General features: G+C 42.5%; 2 protein-coding genes across 2 annotated transcripts; one reads left to right on the top strand and one right to left on the bottom strand.

Moving 5' to 3' along the window:
• Positions 1-1,982: 1,982 nt before the first annotated feature.
• ehd1a (EH-domain containing 1a) lies at positions 1,983-16,115 on the top strand. The gene is made up of 6 exons (XM_086221736.1): positions 1,983-2,780; positions 7,932-8,029; positions 12,786-13,027; positions 13,686-13,856; positions 14,065-14,229; positions 14,587-16,115. Exons 1-6 carry the CDS (start codon positions 2,392-2,394, stop codon positions 15,118-15,120), a joined length of 1,599 nt encoding a protein of 532 aa, XP_086077862.1. The 5' UTR covers positions 1,983-2,391; the 3' UTR covers positions 15,121-16,115.
• Positions 16,116-17,607: 1,492 nt separating this feature from the next.
• Positions 17,608-21,504, bottom strand: map1lc3cl (microtubule-associated protein 1 light chain 3 gamma, like). Its single transcript, XM_086221735.1, has 5 exons — positions 21,484-21,504; positions 18,809-18,948; positions 18,646-18,701; positions 18,440-18,546; positions 17,608-18,266 (listed from the first exon to the last, which is right to left on the bottom strand). Exons 2-5 carry the CDS (start codon positions 18,864-18,866, stop codon positions 18,071-18,073), a joined length of 417 nt encoding a protein of 138 aa, XP_086077861.1. The 5' UTR covers positions 18,867-18,948; positions 21,484-21,504; the 3' UTR covers positions 17,608-18,070.
• Positions 21,505-21,545: the final 41 nt, after the last annotated feature.

The following is a 21,545-nucleotide window of genomic DNA, read 5'->3' as shown; positions in this document are numbered from 1 at the left end:
AATAACGGTGCTGTGATTCAAATGCTGATAAAATATTGAACCTATGAGATCAAAAATACAGCACGGTGAGCAGAGTTGAAGGAACAGCAGGGGGCGAGGGTCATTTAGTGCACACTTAAATTACTTTATGGCTATGTTTGTTTGTGTTTTTACAGAAGGAGAGGGTTAAGGGTCAAAGCTCAGGCGAGATGTCACAAGAGAAGTTCTGGCAAACTATGAAGATGAGGTCCACTCAGTGAAATGATGGACTCTTGTGTTCAAAGCCATGTTGTGCATGTATGTGATGGATAGATAAGACTCCTGACACACGTATATACAGCGAGTGACCCTCATTTTATTGGTGTCATTGCAGTAAAATGTCATTATAGGGCCAGTAAAGGCAACTTCATAAGTGAAGCATCTAAAGTGGTTAATACTTTACTGTACAGGTGGTGTTATCAAGAGAGCGCTCATATAAATTCCACAGTAAAATCATTTCAGATTGTGCAGCTAACAAGAGTTGACCAAAAGGGGGCAGTGTTAGTTCATATATGCTGCATCTGACGCACTGAAGCTTAATCATAAGAGATCATTGATGATCATTTTGAACTTCTATGTGGATTTATGGCTTTGTGTATTTGTAACATCACTGGTGTCTCCTGTGGAGCTGCATAATTTAACCACATTAAGAGCAACTAATTTACTTTCATATCTACAGGCCTATTTCCAAGAACTTGAATCAGCCTGCCGGTCATTATCCCCCCTGAGGTACTGTGAAGGTTATCTCACCATATTCACATTTTCCTGTTCCTGCGGGTCTCACCAGCTGTAACAGCATCTCCATATGGAAAAACTCTGCATTCCAGTGGAGCAGCTGTTATCTTTGGGGGGATACCTCTTGTCATCCAATAATACACTGGGCAGTTTCTGACATCCAACTTGTGAATTTTCATTTTACAGTATTCTATTAGCTGCTCTTATTTTCTGTTCCCATTTATTGCTCATTTCTGTACTTTTTTCCTCTTTGCAATAAAGAGAGAATTCCCCTGCACGTCTGTCTCTGCTCCTTCATCATAAATGTGTACAGTGAAAACAGAAAGATGACATTTAACAGCTTGTGGGAGTTTTTTCATTTTTTTTCTTGTCAGACATAGATGAATAAAGGAATGATGTTATTAGTTAGTACACCCAAGGGTGCCCAACCCATTCGGGTTTATAAGAAAGCCCTAACTAAAACCACATGGGCATCGGAAAACAAAAACGAAAGTAATAATGTCAGAGTACAGGGCAAGATTCAACCTTTACAAATGTAACACAAAACTTTCAGTCACAAAAATGGCCATGCAAAAGACAATAATAAGTCCATTTGCCAATTTATTTGGGTACCGTAAAACAGAAAAAGAATATTTCAGTCATTTAGACTTGCAATTGAGTCATAAATTTTAATGATTCTAAAATGATACGAGTCCTCAAAGATCAGATATCAGATATTACAAAAAAAAAAAACGCTACTTGGTATGGGAGAAAAATCTTAAAGTAAATGGCATTAAGTAAAGCGACTGGATTTTTGACTGAAAGGAATGATGGCATGAATGGATGAAGCTATGAATGAAATAAACCACAAATAGGATGGATTGCCAATAGTCAAGCATGAGCACTACATGACACTAATAAAAACATCATACATCTGTAACAAAAAAAAACAAAAAAGGACCATTTAGTACCATCTCCATATGTCAAAACATAGGCTAGAACTAGATATGAATCCATTAACAAATTTAAGTTTCAGATTTTAAGGAGATTTTGTACTTTTATTCCACATTTATCTAAATCCATCTATTGCTCAACTGAATTTCTCTTTTTATTCGAGAAAGAATCTGCTTGCTTCCTCCAGAACTGCTGTACGTGAGTTCATGTAACATGATGTGGTGGTATTTTTCCCTTAAAGAAACTCGCTGACTCAAATGAGGCTTTTATTTTGAAAGGTGTGTGACATATTCCGTTATCCGCATGCCATCCTTCTATGGTGGTGTGGCTCACCGGTTTACTGACAGCCGTATGCTAATTCAGTTAGCCGCTTTTTAAAGAGTTGTGGTGGTTCTTCAATAGCCAGGCGTTCATAATTAGACGATATTTATCAGCCCTAGCAGTTGATATTTATGGTGGTGTGTAGCTGGTTACATAACGTCAGTTAACGTCTGCTGAAGGGGGAGTCCTCCCTGAATGACTGGCTCGTAGTGTTTAGCTAGCAAGCGACGAGGAGGGTGGGGACAAAACTTCCAAGACCTCGCCCAGCCATTGCTTCATTCACGGGCAGCTACCCTCCAAACGGTGTGACAGATCCACACCAATTAGACCAGATTAATATTTTAGGGGCTATCGGCACAGGTGTGTCAAATAGGAGCAAAAACCATGTTCAGAAAAAACTTGAAGAAGGACCCTGAGCTGTTTCAGAACGTGTCGGAGGGTCTGCGGCGGCTATATCGGACCAAACTGTTCCCGCTGGAGGACACGTATCGATTCCACGACTTCCACTCCCCTGCTCTCGAAGATGCCGACTTCGACAACAAGCCCATGGTCCTCCTTGTGGGCCAGTACTCCACAGGGAAAACCACCTTCATCCGACACCTTATGGAGCAGGACTTCCCCGGTATGCGGATTGGCCCCGAGCCGACCACAGACTCTTTCATTGCGGTGATGCACGGGGAGCAGGAAGGGGTGATACCGGGTAACGCGCTTGTTGTCGACCCCAAGAAGCCCTTCCGCAAACTCAACGCCTTTGGTAACGCGTTTCTCAACAGGTAAGCCAAGTTAAAGCGCTTACATCCAGCAGTGGGAGAAAATGTAATACTTCAGGATTACAGGAACTCGGCAGTTAACACCAGAGCTCACACATTACTGAGGAATTTGAATGAAAAGCTTAATTATATGTCGTATAACCATCATTGTTGCCGCGATAGGTGAAGAATCCAGTCAAACCAACAGACTACTCTTAGTTTAAATACCCTCTATTGCAAGCCCTCACATGTACCACTGCTTTTCTCGAGGTAGTCCATAGACTAGGCTGGTGTTCCGCATCAGCTGACAGTCAGCTTTAGCTTTACCTCCATCATTCTCTAAGAATACGTGTGTCAATAGCCAGGTGGAAGAACCAGTCTGTATGACACAGTCAAGGACAGGTAGGTGCTTTCCAACACCACAAAGTCATTGACAGGACTCAATTTGTAAGTTAAATTGTGCTTCTTTCATTCTCCTTCAGCCCAGTTCTTACTGAGCAGCTGACAGTGGCCCCTTGGTCATAGAAATACTTGTGAGGTTGCTAGGCAACAGCCCTGACCTTGCCCTGTCCTCGGGTGTCAGCGATATGGGTTTTATACCTCCCGGCCATATAAATGTGTTGCAGACAAACCAGGTTTCAATCACTACCTGTTAGTAGGTTGTGCAATCCTAGTAGAAGGGTGAAAGGTTTTTCTGTGGATGTCTTCATGTGCTATTGGAACATTTGTAATGAGACAGGTGGTACTAATGACTCAGCATGTGTATGACTGAGCAATAGTATGGTTACTGCGTCGAGAGCTGGTCTCAATGGAGTTTGATTCACTCGCCTGATGATCCAGAGTCTCCTCAAGAGCAGTTTCCCCCAATTTATGAATCATTAGGCGTGACATCCATTCTTCAGCTCCTTGTCAATGTCTTAACTTCCTGTTGGCAAAAAAAAAGATGCCTGTATTACTCAGGTGGGGTTTTTGTAATAAATGTTGCGTGCAATGGAAGAATATTGGAAATTACAGAAAGCTGCAACATTTTAAAAAAGAGGGCGGAAAAAATAAAACTTTGGGGATGTGTCCATAGATAGTTGTTTTTGGTACTAGCACAATGCTGGCTCAAACCACAAGACTGGATATGGGAATTAAAAATATAATTCAATTAGGGAGCTCAAATTTCCACACAAATGATCAAGCAAACTTTGAGTACCATGCTATTAAGAGCATGTATTTCTTTCTTTGTGGATATGGAGAATCTAGTGAAATAGTTGTTTCACATTTACATTTTTTTTGGCAGGTGAAGCAAAGTGAAACTTCAACAAATGTATTAACTGCTCAGTTGTCTTGGAGAGAGGGTTTAGAGCCTTTTTTTGCTCGTGTACCGGTATCAGACATGAATAAAGTCCTGAACCTCGCCGTCTAAACTTAGCTGCTGTTGTGCCTTTAAACAAAGTGGCAGGTAGAAAGAGCAGCCGATGGCAGATCAAGGTGAGGGTACAAGCTAGGTGTTATGACTCAGAGATTGGTTAAACGAGCTAATCCGGTCTATAGATTTGTGGTGACATCAGATAGCTAACAGCCAGTTTTGTTATCAGGGTCACTTTCTGTCGAGGATAGAGGCATGTCCCCCTCCCCCCGGTCTCAGTGTGGTGTCACCCTGCCCTGACTCTAACCCTAGACAGCCAGACCAGTGGACAAATGATGCAGAAACAAATTGTTTGCTTGAGGTCAGACTCATGATCTTAATCTGTTATTATCTTCAGATTATCAGACAGGTTTTTATACACAAGACAAGGCCAATTCACTCAGGCTAGCACTACCCTGGAGACTTATTTCCATTATCAATTGCAGTTTCCCTGAATTATGTGGCGTGTTGGGCTTTTCTTTGCGAGCGTCTGCCAAACAATATCAGTCAAAGTCAGTAATGTGAGGTTGTGTATTTCAGATAAGATTTTTAAAGTGTTGGACTTCACTATCCATGATTCGCCCCTCTGAGTTCATTTGCTCTGAGAGGAAACCAGATAAGCGAGTGAATAAACAAAGCTTATTGTCTTTTGCCGCATCATTTATCATGCTGTTGGACGCTGCTCTGTGGTATCACGGGACTTGGAGTTCTCTTTGAATTTAGTTTTCAGCTTGATCTCGAAGGGATTTAGTCAGGGGTGAGTGGATTTTAATTTTTCCAATGAAAGCCTTTTGTAGCTCACATGAGCAGATATGGGAGTGCGACAATAGCAGGTGTATGACCTCACCAAACAGGCCTAATGCTTAATTAATCAGTCGTGATGGCTTGTGGCCTCAAGCAGACATATAGCTGATATAACTCTTGCCAAGAACCAGACCAAGAAAAGCACTGAGAACAGAGCTTTTTTTTGGCTCCGACTGTGTGTTTTCCATTTTCTCCTCAGTAGGCTAACTGGGTTGTTTTCACTGCTCATAAACGTTAGTAGGCTCAGATTGATTTGAGTTAGAAAAGGTCATCTCAGATCACACAGGGTCTACGTCTGCAGTTTCACCGGGTAGCTCTTTAACCATAGTCCTTCAAGCTGCAGTTAGCCTTTAACTACCAGGCTCATAGGATTTAGTACAACCATTTATTTATGAAGAGCATAAACTGCAGTCAGTCATGATAATCTCACACTTGCTATTCCCTCTGTGATTTGGTGCATTCCAAAAGTAACGGCTTGCCAAATTCCTACAGTTTTTCATTCATTTGAATTCTGTAGAAGTTTCATAACGATACATTTCCTCTTCCACATTCACACATGTGCTGCATATTTTCGTTCCCTCTTCCCTTTTGGTTAAAATGCCTCAGCAGTCCGAGGGCCCCAGTGTATTTGTGTGCTCGCTGTGAGCCATTACTCAGTAAAATCAGAGTCAGCAAAGTCGAAGTTCCGCACTGGCCCACCCTGGCCTGCTTAGTCCTGCTTAGTCCTGCTTTGTCCTGTCCTCCTCCTCCCTTACCCGTTATTCCAGGACATTACTGTTGTATTTGTTGAGTTAGGGGAGCCATACTGTATGCACAGCTTCATGACGCACAAACTATAAAGACACAAACACACCAGAGGACGCTTTGAGTATAGGTAAATATTTGTAAATAAATATATTCCCCTACACACGCGCACACACACACACACACACACACACACACACACACACACAAATACACACGCAGCATAGTAGGGATTTAGGGTAAACAAACACAAAAAGTGAAACCAAAGTGTAACCTGCTTTTCCATACTACCAGAGCTGGCAGTCACCAAACCTGTTTCCTTCTCTTAACAGGACGTTGAGGTCACAATGTGCGGGAAGGTCATAGATCACAAGTTGAGGCATGGGAGGAAGACCTCAAGTCATGTGATGGAGCGAGACCTTTAATTACAGGACAGGAATATCAATCCTACAGCCTCACAAAAATGATTGATGATTCAACTCCTGGAGACATATTTGAACAGAAACTGTAAGCACGCAGGCCCCCTGTGCTCAGTCGGGTCCTCTTGTTTCTCAGAATTCCAGTTCATCCCAGCATTTTTTCCTACAGGCTCTCTCTTTGTGGAAAATGTTGGGATAGACAGTTAAGTGGAAACCCTGAGTCAAAATTCCAAGAGTAACATAGTATAAGCCAGCAGCAAGAGGGGTGGAAAAAGCTCTGCATGTTTCTTATCTCTGTCAGTATTGTTGTAATGTAATCCTCTGTATAGGATATCCCTACAAGAAGCCCCTCTCTTATTTTTCTTTGACTTGCTCTTTGTTCATGGATTCTTTTCTTTCTCCCTCCCTTTCATGTGGTATGGGACCTCTGTTAAGGTTTGTGGTGAGTGTGTGTGTGTGTGTGTGTGTGTGTGTGTGTGTGTGTGTGTGTGTGTGTGTGTGCACCCATAGTGTGGTTGAAGCTGGAATGTAGAAGCAAGGTTCTCCTGGTCTTGTGACCCACTGTCTCGGAGCTCATGTTGTGAGTATGTGCGTATGGGTTCAGATTGACTGAAAGGGCAGCCGAGCGGGAAGCAGTACTCTGAGCTGTGGGGTCTCGTAACAATCATCATCTTTGTCCAGAGTGGAAGAACGTGGGTTTATGCAAAAACCACTGGTCCTCTCACGCGTCATAGTGTGTATATCCGTCCACATTTGTTTGAGTTTGTGTCTTGACTTGCTGTCTGACACTCCCCTTTTAAATATGAAACCTCAGGGCCCCCCATTAAAGCAGACTATTGTGCAGTGAATTGGGATGTAGTGGGAATGACTCTGGCAGGTCTGCAAATCATAAATGATAATGGTTTGTCCCGGAGTTTCCCTGACCCTCAACCAATGGAGGCCTCCTACAGCTTGAAGGAAAGCTGGGGAAATCTGCCTGTGTTATCAGTGTGCTGTCAGTGTTATCCTAGACAAAACACATAATCTCAACTACTGCAAATATGAGACATGAATCAATTCAATTTGAGCTATTTTTATTATCGTATGATGACTTGAAGTAAATTTTCAATCAAAGCACCAGATATTCTCTGGCTCCAGCTTCTCCTGGATCTGCTGCTTTTTTCCTAAGTGTAAAGTGAACATCCTTGATTTCTTTCAGCCAGACAAAATGTTTTTCTCTTCTGATGCCACAGCTAGATAGCAGCATGCATGTAATAAAAAATAATAATTAGTTACAGCCTTTATGTGTCAGCATAAGGTTAAACCTAATCCGTGGTGTCACATATGCAGCGTGGAACAAGTCATCTGGCAACTAGCATCACCCCGTTATTCTAATAATGTGACCCACTTTTAACTGCAAAACAATGTGGAGAAGGAATAGTGACTCGGCTAGAGTTGCACCAAATTGTGTGTTTTTCATTTCTGATGCACTTCTCCAACTGATCCACCTGATTCTGATTCCGTCTGTAGCTACAATGTAAACCACCCTCACACTGAAGGCTCCTTTTTGTTTCATTCTCTCTCAGCACGGGGGTGTTTCACTCATGCCAGTGCTCGAAAGCAATGAGATGTTTCTTGACGCTCAAGTATAATTTTTGTTCACTTCTAAGCTAATGTTTATGTACACTTACCTGACTGTTTCTCTCCCACCCTCCCCTCCACCTCCATGGTTCATTCTTCGCTCTCTCTCTCTCTCCCTCCTCCCTCCCTTTCTTCTGTCTTCTACTTTCTTTTCACTCTGTCCTTCTTTACTGCCCCTTTTTGTTTACCTGGCAGGTTCATGTGTGCCCAGATGCCTAACGCAGTCCTGGAGAGCATCAGTATCATTGACACTCCGGGAATCCTGTCAGGAGAAAAACAGAGGATCAGCAGAGGTGCGTCTGACACACATACCCAGACTCTACCCACTCACTCGCACAAACCACAAGCTCCGCTCCAGAGCCCAGAAACCTGTCAACAGAACGCCGTGCACACATGCAGAGCAGGCCTGCAGGAAGTCACAAGATAAAGTGTATGAAAAGAAAATAAACTCAAAAATCCACACACTCTCTGTTTCTCTCTCCCTGGTATTTATGTGTGCCGCGTGTACTCTTCTATACAAAGTCAGTTACAGCACGAACCAGGTTTTAGCTCTTCAGGCCATGGGGCAGAAGCCTGACCAGGCAGCTCATGTAAACCTGAAAGAGGCCTTCACAACTTAACAGATCAGAACACACTTTGAAGTCCATTTCCTGTCTCTGTACCTGTGGCTTTCTAGGGCCACCATCCTTCACATCCTTCCCTCTATTTGTTTTCTTTCTTTCTTTCAGTTGTCAGAGCTTCCTGTTGCTACTATTAAAAGGGCATATTATTGAGGCATTTCCCTCATTTTGAATGAATCAATATGTAGTGTTATCTGTTTTCCCCACGCTCCAACAATGCTGTGACCCACAGGGTCACTCCAGATTTGCCACATCCGCAGTTTTCTTCTTTCCTTTGATGACCCCACAGAAAACAGGCAGAAATTAATTGTGCAGCTCAAAGCAACTTCTGCTTTTTCTACCTGGTTTGAGACTATTTAAGAGGAAGCATACATACTGCAGTAGAAGTTTTGTGTACTTCAATGAGAGGAAGTGTAGTTTCCCAAGATACCCCTCCCCTCCCACACGTCACAAGGCTATTGCACAGAGAGATAATTCAGTCAATCTGCTTTTTATTGAGTGCAGTTTCCCAAGAGAGACAGCAAAGATGAAAAAGTCAGAGCGCTTGGATGCGCAGAGACCTTTAGAGATGCTCGGATAATAAAGGACACATGGAACGAGATTTTAACATATCATACTTTACTGTTGTCTAAAACCCAATAATTGACTTTCTATTCAATGTGTAGTATTTCATCTACCCTCTAGAATATTACCAACACCTCTTGCTAATACCCCAATACCCTTCAACAGCACCACAAATCCCAGCCTCCAGACTGACCCTTTGAATAAATCAATACTTTACTGAAAAAGATTAAGTAAAAACAGAACATAGACTGGGTTTATATGTAAAGTTGCAGCTGAGCATTTATTTGGACTACTGTTAACCCCAACCACACGAACTAAGAAAATGTTTTACAGTTGGACTAATGTTTTTACATGTATCCCGACAGTCCAGCTTTAATCATAAATACAGTACTTCTTGTAGGGCTGCTCTATTGTATTTCTCTGATTTTTGATCTTTCTATCTAGGGAATCCTGATCAATAAGAGAGTGTATGGAAGTTTATGACGGTCAAAGGAAAGGTGTGAGGACATTACCATGACGACGAAGTGCCAAACCCAACTCTTAATAGAACCTTAACACAAGCCTAATTGTTATATCGCTATATTTTTGGACCAGATACCTTGTTATCGATAATGTGGCACTGATTAGATAGTTAGTAAATTTGTCATGGTTACGCAAATTCAGAAATTCGACCATTTTACTGCGAGTCAACCTTTAACCCAGGAGCAACAGCTCTTGCACTTTGTCATGATATGAAGGCATCGTACATTTCTGACAATATCATGTTTTATATCCTGGTGTAGATATGATATCGATGTACGGAAAATGTCTCAGAAGACGAGTCCCGATCAATATGTCCTCACTATGATGGTTTAAGAGTCAAATGGGTTCTCATAAAGATAAATACACACCCGCACCTGGCCACATTTCAGTGAATGGAAGAGGACTGGAGTACTGGAGTGCTGGCAGACGCGGAAAGGTCAAAAACGTTACTGTAAACATACAACTCATAATTGGTGCCATCTGATAAGGGGTGTGTGTGTGTGTGTGTGTGTGTGTGTGTGTGTGTGTGTGTGTGTGTGTGTGTGTGTGTGTGTGTGTGTGTGTGTGTGTGTGTGTGTGTGTGTGTGTGTGTGTGTGTGTGTGTGTGTGTGTGTGAGAGTACAGAGACAGGTGGAGCATGCCGAGGGGACCCCTGTCCCAAGAGAGGAGGCACAGACAGGATCTGAGACCTCCGACCGTTTAGTTTCTATACATACTTAGACGTTCGCACACTCAAAGACACACACCCACACACATAGTTCTGTTTCCTTATAAACACTGATACAACACTGATGTGTTGTACTGAGTGTCATATAGAAACAAAAGTGATTGTACAGTTGAGGTTATGGTCTTGTAAATGTGTGTGTGTGTGTGTGTGTATATATATATATATATATATATATATATATATATATATATATATATATATATATATATATATATATATATATATATATATATATATATATATATATATATATATATATATATATATATACACACATATACATAGGCACAGGCAGCAGGAAACAGCTGCGTTCTTCCAAACTTTGCATCACTGCTGTCGTCTGTTTACAGGAGTCTCGTGTGACATGTCAGATATCATAACTAAATATCTGAACTTTTATGCAGAGAAGTGTAGAATAGACTATTTTTCAGGCTTTAAAAGTACTTATGTAGCAGTTTCTGAAGATATTGCAGGTCCACCTCACATCCGAAGGAACTTTGCATTGAGGGACATCCTGTTACTGACTCGGTGAAAAAGCATTTTAGTGCGAAAGTTGTTGCATAATGCTTTGATTACGCAATAGCTTTGGATATGGTCAGCAAGTGCGGTTGAGTGTTGATTCCTTTGTGAACTAAGAAATGATCAGAACTGATGACTTTCCTCTTGGAACTGCTGATGATATGAGGATCAGCTTTTAGGCAAATCAGTCTGACTGGAGAAAAAGTGTTTTTATCGGAAACTAAGATGACATTTTTAAAAATTGCAAGTCATAAAATAATCTCGTACTGCTATTTCAAGTAGGTATATTTGAGGAAGGAGGAATATTTCTTCATTCTGGGAAACGTGAGAGTTGTCATATCAAAATCTTAAAAAAAACAAAAACAAAAACAAAAAAACGCCCTACATTGCAGAACCAATCCAGGCGCTTTAGGGTGGTCATTCAAGCAGGGGCGGTGGCGAGAAGTTGTGTCGCTGTAAACGCTGTCCTACCAGTAACACATCCACCGTTTGATAGCTCAGTGAACAGTGACACTCCTTCAAAATTTGTTGCATTTGCAGCAAAACATTTTCATATTTTAAAAATGGCAATCTAAGGCTGTTCAGGGCTTTTTAGAGTTTTTAAACAGTTCCTGCTCTATTGTAAAACATTTTTCTGTGCCTTTTGGATTGTTTCACTGCGGGAGATCAATTGGGAATGAGCATCACTTCTGGAAGGGCATGCCAGTGACAATATGTGAGAGCTGAAGGTTTGTTAGCTGTTCTCGCCAACGTTGAAGATCCCACATGGCCAGGCCTCTTAAGATCTTTGATGTCTGGTAGCACGAGAAAGCACGTGACCCTGGGAGGTTTTCCACATGTTAGAGACGTAGCAGTTGTCGATGCAGGCTATAAGTGCATCATTGCTTTAGCATCTGTTTCTGTCTGTTTTTGTGACACGTGTTGAAAAAGAGACAGTGAGCAAATGTCCTCAGCTGGCTCCCACTGGGATCTTGGACTTAAAATATTTCTCTTGTATCCCCTCTGCTTTCACATGTCACGCACACTAACACTCAAATTCTTTTGGCTGTGTCTTTTCCTGTGTCATCCCTCCCTTATTACATAGATCTCTTCTTCTACTTTCACTTTGGCCCGATCACTCCCTCGTTCTCTTTTTCAGCCTCAATGTATCTATATCTCTATCTCTCTTCCTCTCCTCATCCGTCTACTGTCTCTGTCAATCTCTCTTTTGTATACATGTGCTCGGACGCGGACAAAAGCCAGTCGTGTTGGAATGCATGTGCAGCAGATCTGGTGCTGATTGTGTGGCAGCTGAGATGAGCTTTTAGACCGACTGCATTCTTCTCTGATCAGATGACACACACACTCACTAATCAAAACCATAATTCTCTCTTTCTCACTCTCTCCCCTGCTCCTCGAGGTTAAGATCAGGGAAAATTACTGTTTTATGCAATCTGAACAACTCCTTGTTTGTAAAGCAACAGAGGCAGTGAAAAGAAAAACAAATGTCTTCGCTTCACCTATCACAAATACGTTTAAGACACATCTGTCATGTTTCATCACACACGCCATCACTTGACTCCTGTCTTTAACGTGCCCAACCCTAATTTATACAGCAGTTCAAAGACGAAATGCTGAGAGGCCTTATCTAAACACTATTGATTCAACATGACTTGAACCATGAACATAGGACCCACAATTAAAGCTGCTGACAGGCTGGAACTTTTGAAAACCAGCTGTGATTTCTACTGAATGCATTTACTACCAGCTCTCCATTTGACTCAGTTGCCTTCTGTGTTCTTTAGCAGGTAACCCTTCACACATATTCACTTAAATAATAACATGAAAATGAAACCAAGTTGATGATCACCTTCCTGTTTCAGACTGTTTAGTGTTGTTTTGGTTTTTGGGACATGCCAAACATTTGACTCATACGAAAACAATATCAACACCTTCAAGTATCTTTGGTACACAGAATCAATCCCCCTTTGTAGGTCTTAAATACTGGCTTTTCTTTGCTTTATTCAGTTGTTAGTTGTCTCCAGCCTAAGCACACAAGATGTTTTTTCCATTTTTTTTTCTCTCAGTCACATCTCACCTCTCCCTCTCTTTCTTTAGGGTACGACTTCGCTGCGGTGTTGGAGTGGTTCGCGGAGCGCGTGGACCGTATCATCCTTCTGTTCGACGCCCACAAACTGGACATCTCGGACGAGTTCTCAGAGGTTATTCGAGCCCTCAAGAACCATGAGGACAAGATGCGGGTGGTCCTGAACAAGGCAGACCAGATTAGTACTCAGCAGCTGATGAGGGTATACGGAGCACTGATGTGGTCGCTGGGCAAAATCATCAACACGCCGGAGGTAACAACATTGTCACATTCTTCAGCTGTGTTCCTCTGTTTTAACTGTGCCAATAGATCCAGAGATGAATAGAGTAATCAACTTCATCCACTTGACTCATTCTGCTCATAATGATCAGCTCTCTACCTGTCGCCAGGTGTCGCCAGATGTCCCAGTTTGTAAATGTTTTTGAGGAAATGTGTTTGTCTTAGGCTGATCTGGACAGAAGAGAGTAATTGATTCATGGATGAATAAGAATAAGAATGAATAAGATTTCATTACAGCTTGTGACAGCTGACATTCCTATCAGTGTAATGAAAGTGAAATACAGTGTCTCAATCTTCCACTTGATGCCATGTGATTTGTCCTTTGACTGTTGAGTTAATATTTGATCCAGGGCCATATTCATAAACGCAATCCAGGGGAACCTTTGACTCGTGTCAAGTATTATTCATTGACTTTGAGAGTTGGTTATATTGTGAACACATGAATACACTCACTGTCTCTTCGCTCTCGACCTTACTGCCCTGTATTGTTTTATTATCACACTTCCTGTACAGCTGTTTTACTGTTTTTCTGTGTGATTATTCATTCACCTCACCACAGTGTCATCTATGTGACCCCTTGCGTGGGTTGTGGTAAGGTTAATGGAGATGAAGTTGTCCAAACCTTTCTCCAGGTGGTGCGTGTCTACATCGGCTCCTTCTGGGCCCAGCCTCTGTTGGTCCCAGACAACAGGAAGTTGTTTGAGGCAGAGGAGCAGGATCTTTTTGCAGATATCCAGTCGCTGCCACGTAATGCAGCACTACGCAAACTTAATGACCTCATCAAGCGAGCACGCCTGGCAAAGGTCAGTATCAACTGTTTCAACAAATTCTCAATTTACTGAGCGGGTAAGTATAAAGTGATAAGTAGAAAATCCTCCTGGGGATTACAGCTATCTGGCAGTTCAAAACCCAGTACCCTGAAATCACCAATATGGAGAAATTCCTCTTTGTGGCCACGTTAATGCTGCTGCTCAAAAATAAAACAAAGTATGTTTTATGTACGTATTTCAGGTGCAGGCCTACATCATCAGCTCTCTGAAGAAGGAGATGCCGAGTGTGTTCGGAAAGGATACTAAGAAGAAAGAGCTGATCGCCAGCCTGGGAGAGATCTACCATAAGATTGAGAAGGAGCACCAGATCTCACCCGGAGACTTCCCTAACCTCACCAAGATGCAGGTCCGAAGAAAAAACTCATCTATGCATGCAACAAGACAGCAAGTGATTCACTGTCCAAATGTACTGAACACGCTGCATTAAACTTTTCACCCCGTCATGTTGTATTTTTGGTTTGTTTTAAGTGCTTCCAGTGAACTGTTCATAGTAGAATGACCTTCCAACCTTTACTCTCTTCACATCTCTGCCCTTCTTTCCTGCTCTTACCCTCCAGGATGGGCCAGGACAGGGATGAGATTTATTTTTTCTGGTTTGCCAGGAAATCCTGTTTTTTGTATGCTACTCCCATCGGTAGCCATTGAGGACTGATCTATTTCTATCACCAATTCCTGTTTTCTTTCAATCCCCCCATCCTTCCAGGAGCTGCTGATTGGTCAGGACTTCTCCAAGTTTGCAGTGTTGAAGCCCAAGCTGCTGGAGGCGGTGGAAGACATGCTCGCCAATGACATCGCCCGTCTCATGGCCCTGGTACGTCAGGAAGAGGCCGCCATGCCAAGCCAGTCTGTCAAAGGTGGAGCTTTTGAAGGAACCATGAGCGGTCCCTTCGGTCACGGGTATGGAGAAGGTGCTAGCGAAGGCATCGACGAGCTGGAGTGGGTGGTGGGCCGTGATAAGCCTTCATACGACGAGATCTTCTACACACTCTCTCCCATCAACGGCAAAGTGTCTGGGGCAGCAGCTAAGAAGGAGATGCTGAAGTCCAAACTTCCCAATACAGTCCTGGGAAAGATCTGGAAGCTAGCAGACGTGGATAAAGATGGCCTCCTAGACGATGAGGAGTTTGCCCTCGCCAACCACCTGATCAAAGTGAAGCTGGAGGGTCACGAGCTGCCGTCCACATTGCCTGATCACCTGGTGCCCCCCTCCAAGCGTGGGACTTCGCTGGAGGCGTAGAGGTCTGGAGAGAAGGAGGAGGAGGAGGAGGAAGCCTGGAAACCAGCCATGTCAACACTTCGCTTCATGTTTTGGACTGTGAACACCAAAGTCCAACAACAAACATGAACATCCTGCAACACGCTGTGAGTCTCCAGGTGTCCTGACACACCACCAGGAGGTATTGCTGTGACCTTTTTGACCAGAGAGAGACTGGGGGGCATTAGGGGGCAGGGTGAAGGACAAGCCGTTTGATCTTTGTGCATTAGGGGACAACTAGTCGGGTATCTATTAATTAAGATGGGGATGGGGATGGGGGAGGGGTTGATTTGCCAACAGATGGAAGGACATTACTGGATCATGAACTGATTCAGGTAGCAGGAGGTTGCATGATGGGCTTGAACGTGGATTTGCACATCCTGTGTAAAAGATGTCTTACAAGTATACAGTCCATATTAACGTATTGATCCAAAGAAATATATAGGTTTTTTTTTTTCATCTGGAGAAATAAAACAGAGAGAAAGAGGGGAAATAAATCAAAACAGCTGTTATAATTGTTCATCTATATTTTTGTATTTCCTGACTTAGACTCTTTCCAAATGCTTCCCTTTTTATTATTTTGCCAGATAAATAAAAAGGATCATCTATCATCCAAATCCTGCTGATGTGGATTTTTATTGAATCTTTGTTGATTTATTAGATGTTTGTTGCTGACAAGCGGTTTAATACAACAGGGAAAAGGTAATAATAAAATGGAAATGACCTAGTTTTATGCTTTTTTAATTTTTGTAGTCATTTTTCACTGGAGGTCAAGTGAAGGGCTGAGACCATGTCAACTAAAGGTCAATTGCTTTTTCTTCAATATGGTTCATTTATACAGTTTTAACAGGATCTACTGCCCTCTTCAGACCAGATGGAGTCATAGTCAGTCTCGCCTCAGGACATATAAGGAAATAAGCCTATCAAACAAGCTGGCATCTCATTTGATATTTTTAAGGACAAACTGGGGGAAAAAACAAAAAAAAGCCCACTTGTGACTTTCTCAGATGACACATGACCATTGCTGCAACTATGAAACAGGGTGACCAGGCACATGAGAAACACACAGAGGCCTTTGTGTATGAGATTCATAGTGATGAAGCTTGCAGCCTGCTTATACAAGTCAGATGAGATATGAGAAACAAAAACAGGAATCGAATGCAGCATCAACCAGCTGACTTGATCCTAGAATGACAAATTTCCACGTAGCACATTTGCCGTTTTACGTCTTTCCATATTTCCACATTCTTGATTCTGTATTACCGTTTGTTTCCCCAGACAGTCATACATCTCTTCCTCCTCAGCACACATGCGCATCCTGACTCATTTGATAAGCAGCCAGTCTCTCTCTCACACACACACACACAAATACAGTGATCACTAAACAAAACTATCAACTATCTGTAATAATTTGTGGTACCTTAATTAATAATAATCATGACAACGGGAAAAGACCTCAGTGACGCTTAACTGTGTCACAGCCTCCAGCTTCCTTAAAAATGTCATGTCTACTTGTTTACTTGTAAAACAGAAACAACTATTTATATATATACACATTGTATACTCTATACTGCCATTTGTCATTCATTAAAATGTTACTGACTTGTACATATCCAGGGTATGTGTGATACAATCTTCTGCTAATGCATCCATATATTGACTTCAGAGCCACTTGAAAGACCCCAGTGCTTCTTGTACCACTGAAGAATGAGTGTTGCGGTCTTAAAGTCACTCAGGCTCTCAGGAGACATTCCTCTGAGGAGCACCAGACCATTTTGAGCTGCTTCTTCTGCTACGCTAATATATATTGGCGGAGAGATGCAGAAAAGCCCACACTGGTGTCAGGTGAGGGTGGCATGATTCTGCGTTTCTGTTCATTGTGTGTTGACATAGCGGGGTCACTCCCACTGTATATCTGTCCCCAACAATGTTTCCTTTTTCCTTCCTTCTTAACCATCTTTGTCTCTTTTCCCTCTTCCTTCCTTCCTTGTTTATGGAGCTCCTTGTTTTTTTGCGTTTATTTTACCGTCACTCCCTTGACTCTTTCTTTAGCCCCCGCCTCAGTGTTTTGTATCACACTTGTGTCTTTCACATCTCAAAATAATTCCTGCAGCCCTCTGGCATAGTGACCCCTGCAGAAAGTTGACTAGGTCGGTTTATATAACACAGTTATGAGTGGGGAGTGCCTCTCGTCTCAGACGCAGGTGAGGAATGGGACACCTGTGTGTGGATGTACAATACTACAGATACACATGGAAGTCACAAGTGTCACACACCCAGAAGACCTTCGATGTTGAGGATCGAGTTATTTCTGCTGTGCGTGTTTGATAAATGACTAACAATCCTCGTTAGCATCATGGCATGTATTTAAAACTCAGAAATATCACACATAGCCAATGTATTAAAACGACACGTTTATTTTTTGGAATGCACGTCAGAGTGGCGATCACATCCAAGTTTTCACTGTGTGCCTCAACAGGAACTGTTGATGAGTCCGGGGGGAGGGGGGGTAACTTCACATTTTGGAGGGAAGACGAAGATGACAAGGCAGTCAAAGTAGATAAGTGCTACGAAGGAATCTGATTACCAGCAGACATCAGCCCTGTTTGACATGGATACTTTTACTGGCAATTCAGAGATGTGAAGACTGGCTCGTCTCCATGGCTGAAACCATTTCTGTGGTGCCTGAAGTGCAGACATTTTTTTACTTCAACCGGCAGCTTTGGGAGCATAGATTGGTTAGAGAGCATCCTCTTGACTGCCCCCCCAGTGAACATGCTTTGTCTCGGTCAGTCTTTCAGGATCTACTATGTCAGCTTGGTCCTGGCTAGATGAAAATTTTTAGCTGTAAAAACTAGAGGAAAAGTGGAGTGATGTGTCTTGTTTGAACATCCATGAGGTAGCTTGATACGCAGGTTCATTCTGATCTGCATCATGATCCGCAGTGAGGCCTGGCTGCTGGCTGTGCTGCTCCGAACATCTCCTGCGAAGCGTAGGTGATGTAGAGGAAGCCGTCAAGATCTCTGTAGCGAGAATAAACCTCCCTCATGCTGGAAGACATGCAGGACATGCTCTTCTCTGCCACCAGGAGGAACAGAGCCTGGGTGGAGTCCAGGGCAATCTTATTTCTGTCAGGCATGGAAGGAGACGAGTGGTGAGGAATGAAAAGGTGATGGTAATTATTCTAGGTGATGTAAAGAGCAAAATCATGAACAAGTGTTAAACTAGACACACACACACACACACACACACACACACACACACACACACACACACACACACAAATACAGTGATCACTAACCTGAGCAGACAGAGGAACTGACCCAAGGTGAGCTCAAAGGGAACCAGGAACTTTGTTTTGTCCAGTAGAGGAAGACTCTTTTCACGTAAGTAACGCTCAACGATCACCTGGACACACACATGCACGCACATACACACATGCATGCACAGCTGGGATCACACACTGATATCTTTTTGTTTATGACACAACAGAACAGAAAGACTCACAGGCAACTTGTTGGGGAATTTAGAGCGGATGCTGCATACTTCATCTTTTCTTGTTTCTGAGGATAAATGAACGTTTTAACTTGCTTTGAAAAGAAAAACCAAACAGCGTCAACATTTTTTTAAAGAAATTATCATTAAAGTAAGAGTAAAGAGTGTGTCTTACCCAGGCATTTCCTTTGCTTGAAGGGCATCATCTCCATGGATTTCTCAAAAGGAGCCATGTTTGTTGCTTGAGTGTAGTGATGGAGGTGGTGAAGCTGGTGGTGCCGATGTCCGTTTCGCCCGGGCTGACAGTGAAGTCCCCTCGGGTGGAAGTATGCAAACCCCGGTGAGCTGAAGTGATCAGCAAAGTTTTATAGGAACTGGAGCAGGGAGGAGTCGAAATGTGACACCAACAAATAAAGACACAGTGTGTGTGTGTGTGTGTGTGTGTGTGTGTGTGTGTGTGTGTGTGTGTGTACTTGTGCTTTCCTTGCTGGTTCAAATCAGCTTCACACGTACTGGTTATCTCACAGAGCATTCTCACGTCTACTTGTGATATTGATGCCGCTGACACGTCCACATTCACACAAGCGAGCACAAGCATGACAAAAGAAGTGTAATGAGGGCAATCCGCCATGCAGGGAACATAAACAACACATAACGCCCCCCCCCCAGGCCCCAAACATAACCGGGTGACCTCCAACTCTCTCACACTGAAGTGCCCGGTGCCATTTTCATCATTGAACTCAGCCAACATGTACTCATGCAGTTTACCCCTGACCTTTGACCTCACTGCAGGCCACAGTACAGTTGGACATCATGCCTTCTACCAATATCACGATCAATAACCTGTGAAACTTCATTCTTCTCCCCGGACATAGAAACTAGAACAAATGTTAAATAAACTTGTCTATTTTGATGACATGTTAAGAAATCTGGATGTATTTTCATCTCTGCAGGCTGCACCTGTCTTTTCTAGGTTGGCCTTGTACACCTGAATATAAACTGAAATGGTGTGGAACCCTGAAGAACACCATGGATCTGTGATTTGATGTTAAATCAGAAAATCTACAAGTAAATCTGGGCTACTGAGAACAGATTCAGGAAGTTGTCTACGTGGAAGTGTTAACATCTGTAGCATCTGTTGTCGTGTGATATTGTCAAACGTGCCAGAGAGAAGCGGGATTGTTATGTCAGCAGGGACATACTTGTTGAGACATTATGGGTTTTCTTTTTCATTTTTGAGATTCATAAAACCATTGTCTCAGTAGTTTCACCACATTTTATCGTCGAAAGCATGTGGCGGATTTCATTGAATGTCTATGCAAAAAATAAAACCAAGAATCAAGGTCAGAGTGAGGGACACGTTTATAAAGGGGCTGAGATGAGGCTGTCCAGGGTGGCTCTGGCTGCTCTGAAGCCTGGTGGACCTCCCTGGTTGCACCCCCCCCCCCCCCGTGTCATTTACAATCACTGATGCACTTTTAAAAGTCAACTTCTAAAGATCATCTCCTTGTTTCATGCCTTTTTCATATCCTCAAGTGCCAGCGTTGCCAGATCAGGCAATTCTCCACCCATGTGAGTTAATTTGTTGATTACTGTACTGGGAGGATGATACACAAGCAGTACTTTTTGTCATGGTTTATTGACTGAAGGAGTGAGAGCGCGGGTGGTTGCTTGTTCGATTAAATGTTATATTTGTTTATGTTTTTAAATTTCTTGTGTGCTGAAGGTACGGAGGATTTTGTTCATCTTTGCCTACTTATTTCTATTTGTCTTTTTGCATGCCTTTGTTTCTGTTCTGCCTTGTAAAATTGAAATAAATGATAATATAAAACTCTAAACCCTACACATAAAATGCATTTTACAAAAGGTGCTGCATCGGCAGTTCAATATGTCAGACTAATACCAGGTAGTGAAGTAACCTCGGTTGCAGCATATACAAAACTCTAGGCCCACGACTGCTTATCTGCTGTATATTAATCAGGTGATCCTCACCAACTCTACTACAGTCCAACACACTGTCTAAGCCTCAGAATCTGTCTTCATGAAAGATGTAGTTTTCAGATTCATTCAAACTATAACCTCCTTAACATTTCTAACCAGGAACTCTGGCGGTGGTAGTTAGTTGGATGCACCATCCTGAGACTTTTACCAGTAGAAGAGCCCCATCTGCTGGTAGGAAGGTGTCACAGAGACAGCATAAATCACTGTATTTCTTGAACAGTATCATGTTTGTGGTGTATCTCTTTATTAAGTCAGTTATTATCAACCATGCTCTACTTTTTTCCTGCGTTGTACCAATATGCTCTCACAAATCAGTGCAAAGACATGCCTGTATGTTTATTATTGTTATTTCTTTAAACCCACGAAGGGTTGTAACTCATATACTCCTGTTTTGATATCTCCTGTTGAAATTTAATCTCTGGTAAAAGGGTTTTATTCCATCACCGTTCTTGTCCAAGTGGAACATACCAATCTTCACGTGAGTATTAGATTAAATATTACATCAAAAACATTAGTAAAACAAACCTTTCTGTCTTAACTAGACTTGTGAACATTTTTTTGTGTATGATGAAAAATGAAAATCAAAACTCCTCTCATCAGGAGGTCCACATGACTTAGGGTTAGGGTTACATATAGTGCTACATTTTTAAAATTTCACCGGGAACCTGACTTGTTATTTGCTCTTGTTTGTCTCATTTACAACCTCATCAAATGAACCTGATTGGATTTGAACTTGGATACACTGTGTAGCGTACTCAAGTGGATCTGTATGACTTCAAAAAATTCTATTTTAAAAGAGGCTTTCGGGGCCCCTGAGGGTCTGTGGGCCCCTGTGCTGGGTAATCCAACCTGGTTCAGGGCACCTGTATGTCACATCAGAACTCTGCTGCCGCATCTTCCTCAGATGATAA

The sequence above is a fragment of the Aulostomus chinensis genome, chromosome 13 (assembly GCF_037954235.1).
Source record: "Aulostomus chinensis isolate RoL2024-O1b breed Wild chromosome 13, RoL_Achi_v1.0, whole genome shotgun sequence".
Taxonomy (NCBI): Eukaryota; Metazoa; Chordata; class Actinopteri; order Syngnathiformes; family Aulostomidae; genus Aulostomus; species Aulostomus chinensis.
The sequence above is the reverse complement of the archived record's forward strand: the minus strand, read 5'-3'. Positions and strand labels throughout refer to the sequence as shown.

Bases quoted from the DNA above. Each gene is read 5' to 3' on its own strand.
- map1lc3cl (XM_086221735.1), bottom strand. From the start codon at position 18,866: ATGGCTCCTTTTGAGAAATCCATGGAGATGATGCCCTTCAAGCAAAGG. The intron at 18,702-18,808 runs GTAAGACACACT...ATTTATCCTCAG, and splicing joins CAAGCAAAGGAAATGCCTGG to AAACAAGAAAAGATGAAGTA. The intron at 18,547-18,645 runs GTGAGTCTTTCT...GTGTGTGTCCAG, and splicing joins AATTCCCCAACAAGTTGCCT to GTGATCGTTGAGCGTTACTT.
- ehd1a (XM_086221736.1), top strand. From the start codon at position 2,392: ATGTTCAGAAAAAACTTGAAGAAGGACCCTGAGCTGTTTCAGAACGTG. The intron at 2,781-7,931 runs GTAAGCCAAGTT...TTTACCTGGCAG, and splicing joins GGTAACGCGTTTCTCAACAG to GTTCATGTGTGCCCAGATGC. The intron at 13,857-14,064 runs GTCAGTATCAAC...TACGTATTTCAG, and splicing joins AGCGAGCACGCCTGGCAAAG to GTGCAGGCCTACATCATCAG.